The 13,837-nt window shown below is 32.7% G+C and overlaps 1 protein-coding gene and 1 pseudogene across 1 annotated transcript; both read left to right on the top strand.

The window, feature by feature from the left end:
• The first annotated feature begins 1,383 nt into the window (after nucleotides 1–1,383).
• LOC132311323 (G-type lectin S-receptor-like serine/threonine-protein kinase LECRK2) lies at nucleotides 1,384–5,438 on the top strand (annotated as a pseudogene).
• A 168-nt stretch (nucleotides 5,439–5,606) lies between these two features.
• LOC132313947 (G-type lectin S-receptor-like serine/threonine-protein kinase LECRK3) lies at nucleotides 5,607–6,937 on the top strand. The gene is made up of 2 exons (XM_059812879.1): nucleotides 5,607–5,797; nucleotides 5,911–6,937. The coding sequence occupies exons 1-2, from the start codon at nucleotides 5,607–5,609 to the stop codon at nucleotides 6,935–6,937; spliced, it is 1,218 nt and encodes a 405-aa protein (XP_059668862.1).
• The last annotated feature ends 6,900 nt before the right edge of the window (nucleotides 6,938–13,837 follow it).

Here is a 13,837-nt window from a genome sequence, read left to right on the forward strand (position 1 = left end):
ATGAAGAAAACTCACCCTTTTATGATATTGAAGTTTCATTCTACCATGCAAGTATTTCCACGAAAATAAAAAAATCTAGACGCACTCACTAGTAGTCTTTTGACGTTACAAGATGACCCTTATTACAAGTACCCGCGTACTTTCAAATTTGTATATTTCTGTTACCTTTAGACATAATCGTTAATCAATTAAATCATTTTATGCTCTCTGTGAATATTATTAATTTTTTTATTAAAAATTAATAATAAACATACATTCACAATATTTTTCTAACAATATTGGTACTCTCTATGTGATTATTGATTGATATGTTTTCTTATTTTTCCTCTATTTAAGTAAATATATTTTACACATGCACTCAGCTTCAACATTCAACAGCACTCAATTTTATGTCTTACACCACCAATCCTCAATCCACGTCTCATAGTCTCATTGGTAGCCAACAAATCTGGGTTAGTAAAATTTTTAGCCAAACTCTCTTTCAAAATGAATTCGAATTCCAAGATTTAAACACAACACTATGTTCATGGCTCAAATACCTTGTCCACCGAAGTCCTACCCCTTATGAGAATTGATACTCGATATTTTTAAATTTTGTTTTCGAATAAAGATTAAAATTGCAAAATGAATTTTTAAGCAAGAAAGTTACCTTTTAATTGAAGTTCATGAACATACCAAATTAACTTGATCTAGTCTAAATATTGATTTAGTAATACAATAATTAAAAAATGTAGGGCCTCTTTATTTGTAAATCCGAAAACAATTCTCGATTTTCAGAGAATAAAAATAAAAAAATTGTTCAAAAACTCTGTTTAGTTCAATTTTTTGAAAACTCAATTATGAAAAAACTTGTATTTAGATAAAATTCTTTGATAGTTTTTGAAAAATACTTTTTTTTTTTCGAAACTTTTAAGAACTGTTTTCAAAATTACATACTAAAAAAATTTTAAATATCAAAAAACAAATTGTAAATTGCATGAGGGGGAATACAACTCAACTAAATTAAAAGCAAATGAAATTTATATTAATACTGCCCATACTGTTAAAAGTTAGATCACCATACAAGGTTTTTTATTTTATTCTTCTGCCTTTAATGTGTAGCACCAATTTGTGCGTGTGTTTCTAGTTCTAGACACCAATATGGAAAATGCGCGCCAGGTCTACACTCAAAGAGTGTTGGACACGTCTGCCTTAAATGTGTGGTACTGACATATGTGTGAAAATGCGCGCCATCAGATGATATTAAAAGTCTCCGCACGTACTTTTACTTCGATATATCAGAAGTCTCCGCACTTCTTTGACACGGTAGTCAAAGTATCACTGAAATGAATGTGAATTGAAACTCCACAGCCAGAGAAATGAAACTTCTGCGTAATAGTCAGATGAAGAAAAGTCACTCCTTTAATAAATTCATACATGAAGACGATGTTGAAGTTTCATTCTAGTATGCAAGTATTTTTAATTGCTGCCATACTTGAACAATTTCAATAAACCATGGCCTTTGCAGTATCATCTCTTATCTATTTCATCCTACTTTCACTGCCATACTTAACAATTGCACGTACCAGCAATGTTACTTTGGGTGAATCACTCACTGCCCCTGACGATAACTCTTCATGGGTATCACCATCGGGCGACTTTGCTTTTGGGTTCCGGCAGATTAGTGGAACTGGACGTTTCCATCTAGCCATCTGGTTCAACAAAATACCTGAAAAAACCATAGTTTGGTCCGCCAATCACAACAATTCACTACAGATGGCAGGTTTGTTTTCGATGACCCAAATGGCAATAATATATGGTCTGCAGCTTTCGGCAGTGCTAGTGAGTAACAATTCTGCCAATACTCTGCCTTTTTGTGGCAGAGTTTTGATAATCCAACAGACACAATGTTACCAACAAAAAGATTGAGTCAAGGCAAAAAGCTCGTCTCTAGCTTCTCTAACAAAAATCTTTCAAGTGGAAGATTCGAGTTTGAGCTGCAAACCAGTGGAGATCTGGTGCTTTCCACCTCAAATTTTCCTCTGGATACAACTAATAAAGCTTATTGGTCAACCGCAACTGCGGGCAGTGGCTTGGAGGTGATCTTCAACCAATCTGGCTACGTCTACCTCACCGCAAGTAATGGAAGCGTACTAAATTATGTATTAGAAAATCCAATTTCACCAAGCCAATTTTACCAGCGAGCTGTTCTTGAATATGATGGAGTTCTCATCTATTACGTCTACCCAAAATCTGCTGGCTCAACTGGTGGAAGGCGTATGGAATGGTCCCCTTCCTCTACCATACCTGAAGACATATGCACGAGCATCAGGCAAGATACTGGTGGTGGGGCTTGCGGGTTCAACAGCTACTGCACATTAGGAGGTGATCAGAGACCAATATGCAGGTGCTTTTAATATTCTTAATTTTAAAAAGATAGTTTAGGTATTTATTTATTTGTTTTAATTGTATTTTTAATTAATTAATTATTTATTTGACTAATTGCTTGTGTGTTTAATTGAATTAGGTATTACTTGATTATTTGATTATATGACTACGTGTTATTTGTTAATTGTTTAATTAGATTACGTGCTTAAATGGTGTCTTGATTAATTATAAATTAAATATATTTTTTTTAATTTTTCTTTTATGGTTTTGGTCAGTAGTAATGAGCCAACCAATTAGGTCCCATGGACAACTTGAATAGGAGGTTGGATGGGTATGAATTATTACTCATAGGTAGGTGTGTATATATATATATAGGTAGGTGTGTGTATATATATATATATATATATATTATATACATATATAAAAAGGAAAGTAATTTATCAATTTCTTTTATGGTAACTTGGGTAGTAATATTTAATCTGATGTATATGTTTTATATTTAAATAATAAAAATATATATAAATTTGATACGTGTTATGTTTTTAGTTACTTTATAATATTATGGTAACTTAAGTATTATTGAATAATCCATTAATAAATAATGGAATATGTATAATTTATTTATTTAATAAACATATACATAAATTATATAGGTAACATATTTTACTTACCTTTTTAATATACATAAATTATATACGTACCATATTTTATTTACCTTTTTAATATATATAAAAGGAACGTAATTTATTGATTACTTTTATGGTAACTTGGGTAGTAATATTTAATCTGATATATATGTTTTATATTTAAATAATAAAAATATACATACTTGTTATGTTTTAAGTTACTTTATAATATTATGGTAACTTAGGTATTATTAAATAATCCATTAATAAATAATGGAATGTGTATAATTTATTTATGTAATAAACATATTTATAAATTATATACTTAACATATTTTACCTACCTTTTTAATATATATAAAAGGAAAGTAATTTATTAATTACTTTTATGGTAACTTGGGTAGTAATATTTAATCTGATGAATATGTTTTATATTTAAATAATAAAAATATACATAGATTTGATACGTGCTATGTTTTAAGTTACTTTATAATATTATAGTAACTAAAGTATTATTGGATAATCCATTAATAAATAATGGGATGTGTATAATTTATTTATTTAATAAAGATATACATATATTATATACGTAACATATTTTACTTACCTTTTTTATATTTTAATTTTTTTTTTTAAGTTGACTTGGATTGGGAAAAGGGTTAGGGTTATTTTATTTAGCCTATAAATATATAAGTATAGGTTGTAAAAGGGGGTTAGAAATATTCACGTGATATATTCTAGAGAGAGAGTTAGAGAGGGAAGAAGGAAAATAAAGGAAGGAGGAAAAAAAAATCCTGTAGTAAGAAAATCAAGGAAGAAGAAATTTAACTTTCGATCCGAAAGTTTAAGGCAAGTTCTTCTTCTATCTCTTTCCCTTTGATTCGTGTTTCTGTACATGCCTAGGAAATCTCAGGATTTATTAAACACATAAAATTAAATAATTATGCATGTTTAATTGGATTTGAACATAGGTTTTATGAATTTTGCTCATATTTGTTCTTGTATTATGAATTGATAAATGCATGGTTTTGATTTGATTTCTGGTGTGAATTTTTACATGTTTAAATTATGTATTTTTCATATCTGTGGAATGATGGAACGTAGAAACATGTCTAGGATTCCTGAACATTAAATAAGAACTAGGTTTGGGTTTAAATAAATTTAAATAGACTCAATCATAATGATGCTTGCTATTTGAATGTTTTAAACAAACGAATGAATTTAATCTTTTAATATGTTTTAGCAATTGAGATTAAATGTGTATGATGAATTGGATATAGAGAATACTTATTTGACGGTATAATAAAATATCGTCATATGTATAAGAATCAGTTTATGTAGGACATATGATATAGGAAGCTTAAATAAATAATAAGTCATTCTTATTTTGTGATAACTTGATATCATATTATCATAGTTATTTCTGAATTGTTTGATGTATTTCCTTAATCGTTACATTAATTGTTGGATTGTGTGGTTTAATGCACCGGTATGGGACGGTGGCATTTTAGGAACGGATTAACTTATCAGTTAAGTCCTACCTATTTTATATAAGGGAATGGATTAACTAAAATGTTAAGTCCTACTTATATTCAAGTCAGGTCAGCTGAACAAGTTGAATGACTTATGGAGGATTAATTTATTATATAAGGGAATGGATTAACTAAAATGTTAAGTCCTACTTATATTCAAGTCAGGTCAGCTGAACAAGTTGAATGACTTATGGAGGATTAATTTATACTGAATATGATGGTTACTAGATTATAAATATATAAGTATGGTGCCATGATATGAGCTTGAGTCTCAGGATCAGTGGTTAGGGTGCGTATATTGTCAGGGATGTGTAACTAGATATAGTGTAGTTGTGTACCCTCGTAGGTCTAGGCACTCATGCCCACTATATGTGCGTTTTGCATGTTGCCTACTATGCAGGTTGAGATAACCCTATAGTCTAGTGAGGTTCCTTTAGTGTATATATATATATATATGGACTACTAGTTACTGTTGGATTGACTAGGATGTATACATGTATCGGATCTCTACTTGGACTGTAGTAGAGTAAAACTTGTTTGTGGGCCTGATCCACCATTATTTTTCAGGTGTTCGTCAGGGTAGAGGTTGTTCGTGCTGAGCGGGGATCAGTCTACTTCATTCTTCCGATGCTACATAGGAGTTCCTTTATGATTCAGTTTCCTGATTTAGACAGTTATTGCTGTCATTTGTTTAGTTTAGATTTTCTAGGGGTCCACACAGTATGGATTCCCGAGTCGTATTTTGGAGGATCAGTTGTATCAGAAGAGTTTATTAATTAATGGAAATATATTCTGAGGTTTATTATTAGATTATCATTTTAATTTCTTGTCAGCATTTTATTTATTCTTCTTTATTTTTTTGTACTCTGTGTTCGTTTATTATCAATTTGTTTTGATATCCTCGGGTATTCAGGCATGGGCCTGGCCAACCTGCATTCGGGAATCCGGGGGTATCACAGTACCCGCCCGAATACATCCTATTGAACCCAAATAATGCAGTGAGCAGATGCAAGCAAAACTTCATTCCCCAAAATTGTGATGCTGAAGTATCACAAGAAACAGATCTTTTTGGCTTCGAGGACATGACCAACACAGACTGGCCGGATTCTGATTATGAATATTTTCAATCAAATAGTGAAGACTGGTGCAGAGAAAAGAGCTTGAGAGATTGTTTTTGTGCTATTGCTATGTTTAAAATAGTGGAGATTAGTCATTATTGGAAGAAGAATAACCCTTCTCAAATGGGAGGAATGGTCCCAGTGTTGATGGAAAAGTGATGATAAAAATCAGGAAATAGAATTCAACAAGAACATCTCCAGGTGCAAGGCCGGAAAAGAAGAAAGATCAATCAACTCTTATCATCTCTGGATCAGTGCTATTGGGCAGCTCTATGTTGCTGAACTTTGTTTTACTTTTGTCAACCCGTTTGGTCTTGCTCGGCTTCAATAGAAGAAAAACAAAGACGCTTCAATCATACTCTGTAGTGCCAGGCCTAAATCTAAGAAATTTCACTTATAATGAGCTAGAAGATGCTACCAATAAATTCAATGAAGAACTTGGTAGTGGTGCTTCAGGGACAGTGTACAAAGGGTTCCTGGAGAATGAAAATGGGAAGATAGTTGCTGTCAAGAAGTTAGACAAGATGGTGAGGGAAGGAGAGAAGGAATTCAAAGCCGAAATGAGCACAATTAGCCGGACTAATCACAAGAATTTAGTCCAACTTCTTGGATACTGCAACGATGGGGAACACCGGCTATTGGTCTATGAGTTCATGAGCAATGGATCTTTGGCAAGCTTTCTGTTCCAAAATTTAAGGCCTAATTGGTACAGAAGAATACAGATTGCCTTCGGAACTGCAAGAGGGCTGTGTTACTTGCACCATGAGTGTAGCACCCAAATCATACACTGTGACATCATGCCTCAAAATGTTCTTCTGGACGAGTCTTTCACAGCGAAAATATCTGATTTTGGATTATCCAAGCTTCTGAAGATTGATCAGTCTCGAACGACGACTGGAATAAGGGGAACAAAAGGGTATGTAGTCCCTGAATGGTTCAGGAACATGCCTACTACAATCAAGGTAGATGTCTACAGCTTCGGTATCTTGCTGCTAGAGCTCATCTGCTGCCGAAGAAATGTTGAACCAAACGGGGAGTGTGAAGATGAAATGACATTGTCTGACTGGGCTTGTGATTGCTACGGAGAAGGGAAACTTCAATTGTTAGTGGAAAATGATGAGGAGGCCAAGGATGACATGAAGAGGTTCGAGAAGTTTGTTATGATCGCGATTTGGTGCATTCAGGAAGATCCGTCACTAAGGCCAACCATGAAGAAAGTCATACAGATGTTTGAAGGAGCTGTTGAAGTTTCTGTTCCTCCAGACCCATCCTCATATATGAGTTCATCAATTTAAGTCTTATCATATAGCCATGTTTGTTTATATATGCTTGTGATAAGTATTATTATTTTTTTTTCCTTTTTCTTTGCAGTGTGAAAATGTTATGATGATGTGCTTATAGGTATTCGTTCATTCATAATAAAATTGATTGAATGAAGAAAGTCACATAGATGCTTGAAGAAGGTGTTGAGGTTTTTGTTCCTCCAGACCCAAACTCATATACAGTTCAATTAATTTAGGTTATATCATATATATATGTGTGTGTGTTTTATATTTATTGTTCATGTATGCTTATACTCAGTTTTTAGTGAGCAAATATTAAGATGATAATGCTTAGAGGCATTAGTTCATTTAAAGTATAGATAGATATCTACATTTGTAAACTATAATTATTCGTGAAAACCATTAATTACAAATAAATATGAATCTTAAGATCTTAGAACTTCATTATCTTCACATTATTATAATACATAAATAAAGTAGTTAGATATAAATACCTCGATCTGTAATTGAAAATCTTGTTGAGATCAAGCCAAATATCGAGATCCTTTTTACGGAAGGAATAACGTGACAAATTGCAAGTACAAACAATAGCAAAGCATGTGGAAACTGATTTCTTTCCCTTGGCCTTTTGCACACATAAATATTATACATGTTCATTAGCGTACATAACTAATGGAAAATATGCACTTTATAAAGGCAAAGAGATGACCAATTTTCCTTTTTAATAACCTTAATTCCACTTTCTATCAAAGTAAAGAATAAATAGGAAAATACTTCTCCAATAATTAATTACCAAAAAGGTAATTTATAAGTTAACTAAATAATATAATATTAATATGATATCTATTTTATTTAACCACCAAATAATAGAAGTAAATCACGTGTCCAAATCATGTGGGCCACAAATATAAGAAAATATCTTACAGTCTTCCACTTGACCGATATGATAACTTCTGTAGTGGTTTAGTAAAATAGTCATTAGTATGTACCATAAATTAGATTGACTAATTAAGTTAGTCATTATAAATAACATGGTAAATAAATTACCAATGCGAGTCATGGCGGTTGTATATCACTAAATGATACAGTTCCTTCCATGTACCACAACACTAGTAACCTATTCAACATAGTCTATAAATGAGAAGTATCAATAATGATCTAATAATAATGTCTTTTCAAAGACTATTCCTATTACCACTTATTAAAGCAATACGTACATGTACATTAATTAATAGGAAATATCATAAACACATTTAATGAGTGCAAAATGTCAAATATATATAAGCACCTTTAAGCAATCCATAATTAAAAATAATCATTGTTGACTACATTCAAGACCCATTCTTTCAACATGTTACATAAATGTCTTGAGTGGTAGTTCATTCGTTAATGGACTACACTCATAAGTTGTGTGCTTATATGTTCAATAGACATTTATTGTTTCTAAATATCTTCTTTAATGATAAAGTATTTCAACTTTAGAGTACCTATCATTTTTCATACATGAAAATTAACAATTGCAGTATAAATTTTCAGCAATCTGAAAATGGTACCCATAACTCCAAGTCTTGAAATAAATTCGGCAATTATAAATTGTAGCCATAAAACATGCTACAAATTAAAAATTCATAATAGACAAAGTAATAAAAAATTAATTTGCACTTTTTCATAATATTGTTCCTCCAACCAAAAGAAACAAATAACCAATTATAGATTAATTATTATCCATATATTCATAAAAATGTATTTCTACGTGTGACCATATAATCTCTTATCCCTTACCAACTTGTATATACATCAAACTCCACAATATATGCATAAGGAATATTTGACTAAAAGAATGTTTCCGTATTGTAGATAAATATCTAAAATGAAAATTATTAATTAATATCACTACTATGCATTTTTTTTTTTGTTACTTGTACCATGTATGAACATAATTTTGAGATGACTAATGTTTCTACAAAATTGAGAACCTTAAGGATGATTGTAGATGAGAATTTTCTTATTCAATTTATTCTCAATTTCTTGTTTACTCAGTATGAGTCATTTCGAATTAATATTATTAAGACAAGTGAAAAGTGAAATAATTGACCATTATGTTAATTTAGGATTAAACTAGGCTTAAGTAGCATGGTAATCATTATGTTCATCTAATGACACAAGAAATTAGACAAGAATTTGGGAATAAGACTGAAAAGGCATTAAGTGAGCAACACCTAAAATTAAAAGATTTAGGTCAATCTACTAAAAGAAAGGAACGTAATAATACAAAAGTGTCATTTATGTATTAAACACTTTTAGAAAGATTACATGGAACATAAAGAATAATTCGAAAAGAAAGGTAACTCTTTTGACTTTTGTATATTTCGAATCACTTATTGATATTTCTTCTAATACATGATAGGTTGACTTAAGTACTAATGTTTATATTTTTAATAAATGAAGGAATTTCTTATGCCCAAAACTATGACGGCCTTGGTTTTTCAAGCTAGCGCATCCTATGATGAACCGTAGTTCGATCAGATAATGGATCCGAAATCCAGAAGCGAAAACAGAAAACAAGACTCTAAGAAGTCAACGTGACCTTCCATGAGGTCGTGGAACTCAATGAGAACTGGTGCGGAAGCAAAAGACCAAAAATATGACAAATAAGCCCCCAGGGGCAAAATAGTCATTTTTGAAAACTATGGACTAGGGTGCCACCGAGCACACCGCTAGAAGGACAACGAAAAACTAATCAAGATGGACTCAAGAATCACTTGATTCAGAGTTCGGATGAAGAAGATATGAAACTCCAAAGTTTCATAAAATCAAACTTTTGGCTTTAAAATCAATGCGGCAAGGGTACTTTACAAGGGGTAAAATGGTCTTTTAAGACAAAACTAGATGCAACTGAGTATATCATTAGATATACAAGGAAAATTTAATAAATCTAGACTCAAGAATCACTTGATTCGGAGTCCAGGCAAAGAAGATATAAAGCCTCAAAGTTTTAAAAAAATAGACTTCTGGGTTCAAATCAATGTGGTAAGGGTACTTTGCAAGGGGTAAAATGGTCTTTCCAGATAGAATTGGATACAACCATTCATACCGTTGGATAGACAAGCAAAATTTAATAAACTTAGACTCAAAAATCACTTGATTTGGAGTCGGGACGAAGGAGATATGAAGCCTCAAAGTTTAAAAAAAAACTAACTTTTCTGGGTACAAAAATCTGGGCAGGAATAGTGTTTTGACAGAAAGCAAGATGCTAGAAACGGACCCTTAAACGAATTTTTTTGCAAAAACATGAAGAAAAAACCCCCCTTAAAATCATGTGTCCTGCCCATTTACGTGGAAGAAATGAAAAAAAATACGCTATAAATCCCTAAAATGCCCCTAGAACAGAGTAGGTCAAGAGGGACCCAAAAAGCTGCTACAAGCATTTTTTTTTCCAGAAACAGCTAGAACAGAGAGTAAAAACGAGCTAGTAGATGAATTTTTCTGGAAAAACACAAACAAGAAACCCCCCTTAAAATTGAGTTTTCTACATGACTTGTGAGAGAATTCAAAAAAAACTCATTGTAAAATGCCAAAATGCCCCTAGCTCAGTAAGGGGTTAAAAACTCAAAAAAATGCAACTTTGCACCAAGTATGCATTTTGCCCTAAATGCATTTATAGGTTGAAACGAATGTGCACGTGTGTATTTAGTGTTTTTAAGCGTACGGGAATGGTCCGCGGCTCCCGAGAAGACCCGATGCAAAATCCGACCCCCCAACGGCCAAAAAGGCGAAAATGCACAAGAATTGGGAAATTTGAAAACCAAAATTAACAAATGATTTCAAATTATAGTTTGGCCCTTGGCCATACTTCATACATGATTAATGAGACCTTACGAAAGAATAAAAATGAAATTTCCACACCCGATGCAAAAGTTATGACACAATGTCTAAGCATTTTTCAACATTTTCATATTAAGCCTTGAAAACGAAAGTGCATAGAAAGTAAGATACATGTCATTGCTTCCGGCCTCATCTCATACATATCAAATACATTGTAAAGAGTGTACTTATGTACACATTACAAAAATAGAATCAAATTTACACATTTTGACATATAAAACAATAAATGGCATTTCAAGCCAACATTTACAAGAAATGAGAACTTCAAGTCCACAAATCATCCAAGCATGATGTGAATCCCGAATCTTGATCCCGGTACCTGAAAAATGTCTCCACTACGTGGGTGAGTAACATAAAGCTACTTGTAGGAGATAAGTATGCATCGACTTAGTATTTTATAATTCTATCACCTTGAGGTGAAACATATTAGAGGGGCTCATGCCACTTAATGTCTATGTCAAAGTGAGACTCACGGATCATCCTAAGCTACTCATGCAATTGAGATGAACTACGACATACAAGTATACACGCTTAAGTACACCAAAACGTATTAAAACATGATACATGACATTCAAGTACACATGCTCACAAGTATACTAAATCATGTTAAACGGGATAAGCAATATCTAGGATACATACACAAGTATAAGATGTATGTATAGAGTACTCATAAATCAAGTATACAAACACAAGTATACTAAGTTAAACACATACGCACAAGATAAGTATACATGGCACAAGTACATAAAAATGAAATCTGCACACACAAGACAAGCATACTAAGTGTAAATACACTAGATAGAGTTTATATACACCAATAAGGATACAAGTTCAAGTATACAGTTTCAAGTATATTAAATGAGATCAAAATACATAGGCAAACACCAATTCTCAAGTTACAACTAATCCATGATTAACAACTTGAAATTAAATGCAAAATCAAAGTAGAAAGACTTGGACATGTGGTCACTAGACCAAGCAAGTGTTTCCGGGTAATTACGACCCACAAGGCACTACCTAGTGCGCACATGCATAAGTTATTTCGGGCAATTACGACCCACAAGGTACTACCTAGTGCGCACTTAAGACTTAGAGGACTCTTGTCTCCGTACTAGAGCCAAACCCTAGCCATCACGTGAAATATGTCTTTACAAGCTTTCCAAAATCAATAAGTCCAAAACTTATACAAAAATCAATAAGTTAGACCAAACTTATACCAAATCCACTAATGCATAAAACCATCTTCCATGCACAAATAAGGTTGAATCCACACAAACCATGTCCTATAATTCAAGTCTAGATTGCATATGGCATGTCAAGCCTCCAATATGCAATTTATACACCAAAACAAGAATATTTTACAACAATTGAACCACATTACCACACTAAGCCACAAGTACTAAATAAGTCCCAATTTAGTAACTAGCTTCCAATATAAACAATTGTAATATTCTAACAAGTTATACACCTACACAAGATATATCTAAACAAGTTATGCAAGTCAATGATATTCTATATCATGCTAAATCCAATTACCATTTCAAGAGGTTTCAAGTACTAATTCTACATCAAATTAGTAACATGCTCACAAGGTGATCAAACAGACTACATTTAAAGGGATTATCAACCTATTACCTCCAATATCAATTTAAGTGACCAACACACTTAAAATAAAATTAATTAAGCTCATTAATTAATTTTTCTCTAGATTTTCAAACATATCCAAATGTCCTCAATTTAATATATGTTAAAGAACTCACCAAGGCCTACTTTAATATCACATTACAAGTTGGTTTCATGCTTGATACAACTATGTGAATTAATCTTTCACAAAAGATAAATATTAAATAAGTTTTGCAATTTTTACCCAAATGCTCCAAATTTAATATATGTTACACAACTCACCAAGGCCTAAATTACTAGCATGCCATAATTTAATTCTAAACTATATATCATCATTAGAATTAAATCCTAAACAAAGAAAATAAATAAATTAAATTCTAAAAACTTGAACAAGACATGCTCACAAGTTGTATATGCTTATAAAACAATCAATACAACAATAATATAAACCTACGACATCCCCTACCTCAATTTGAGATAAAAATCTCAAAAGCCCACCGAAAAAAAAATGCTCCGAATCTGACGATACCGAAGGGTTTTGTCGGGGATGACACGATCTACATGAACCCACAAGAAGCCCCATCAAAATCATAACTTGACTTCAAACCCGTACTCAAAATTTGGCCAAAAACGGGTTCTAATAAGGGTGAAAGAAGCGCATAGTCAACACGAACACAAAACGCAAAGGCCCTACTATGTTCTGACAAAGAAATGAAGTTCAAATGAGGAGAGAGAAGGTGGAAGCCTCCCTTGGGCTGCCACGGAAGCTTCAGGTCATGCAAGAGAGTGGGGAAGATGAAAAAATAAAATATCTCATCCCCCTTTTATAAAAATTTCAAAAAGTGCCCTAAACGGGCCCCGCCGGGTCTAGAAAAATGAAATTTGAGCAGACGCGCTCAAATGATGAAACTCTGTGAACAAAAAAGATTCAAAATGAGAAAATAAGAATAACAGAAGAAACAGCGTCAAAAACCGAGTCCCAAGCAAAAAGTTATGCCCCAAACAAGTTTGGCGCAAACCGGGGCCAGAAACCCTAAAACTAGAAAACATCGACCAGAAGGGACTTCTAAGAGTTTACGACTCGACGAAAACTGAAAATGAATCCCGTACGAGGATGCAGGCTCAAAACAAGATACTTGGCAACAACTTCCGTTAATTGGACAATGGCCCCCACAAAAAGGGTTAATTGCAAAACTGCCCCAGAATGAAAATATCTTCCAAAAGATATTTTCTTAGATACCCCTGAAATAAAATATCTTCAAAAGATATTTAAGAAAAACACCCCAAGAAAAGAAATTTATTTCAAAGAATAATGCATCCATGCCCCTATGGACACCGGGAGCAACCATAGTACTTTCCTACAAAAGTAAAGATACGTATTTCGTGGAAACCACTCACGATAAA

The sequence above is a fragment of the Cornus florida genome, unplaced genomic scaffold (assembly GCF_030987335.1).
Source record: "Cornus florida cultivar Cherokee Brave unplaced genomic scaffold, ASM3098733v1 CherokeeBrave_3.0.0_Hap2_Chr06, whole genome shotgun sequence".
NCBI classification, from domain to species: Eukaryota; Viridiplantae; Streptophyta; class Magnoliopsida; order Cornales; family Cornaceae; genus Cornus; species Cornus florida.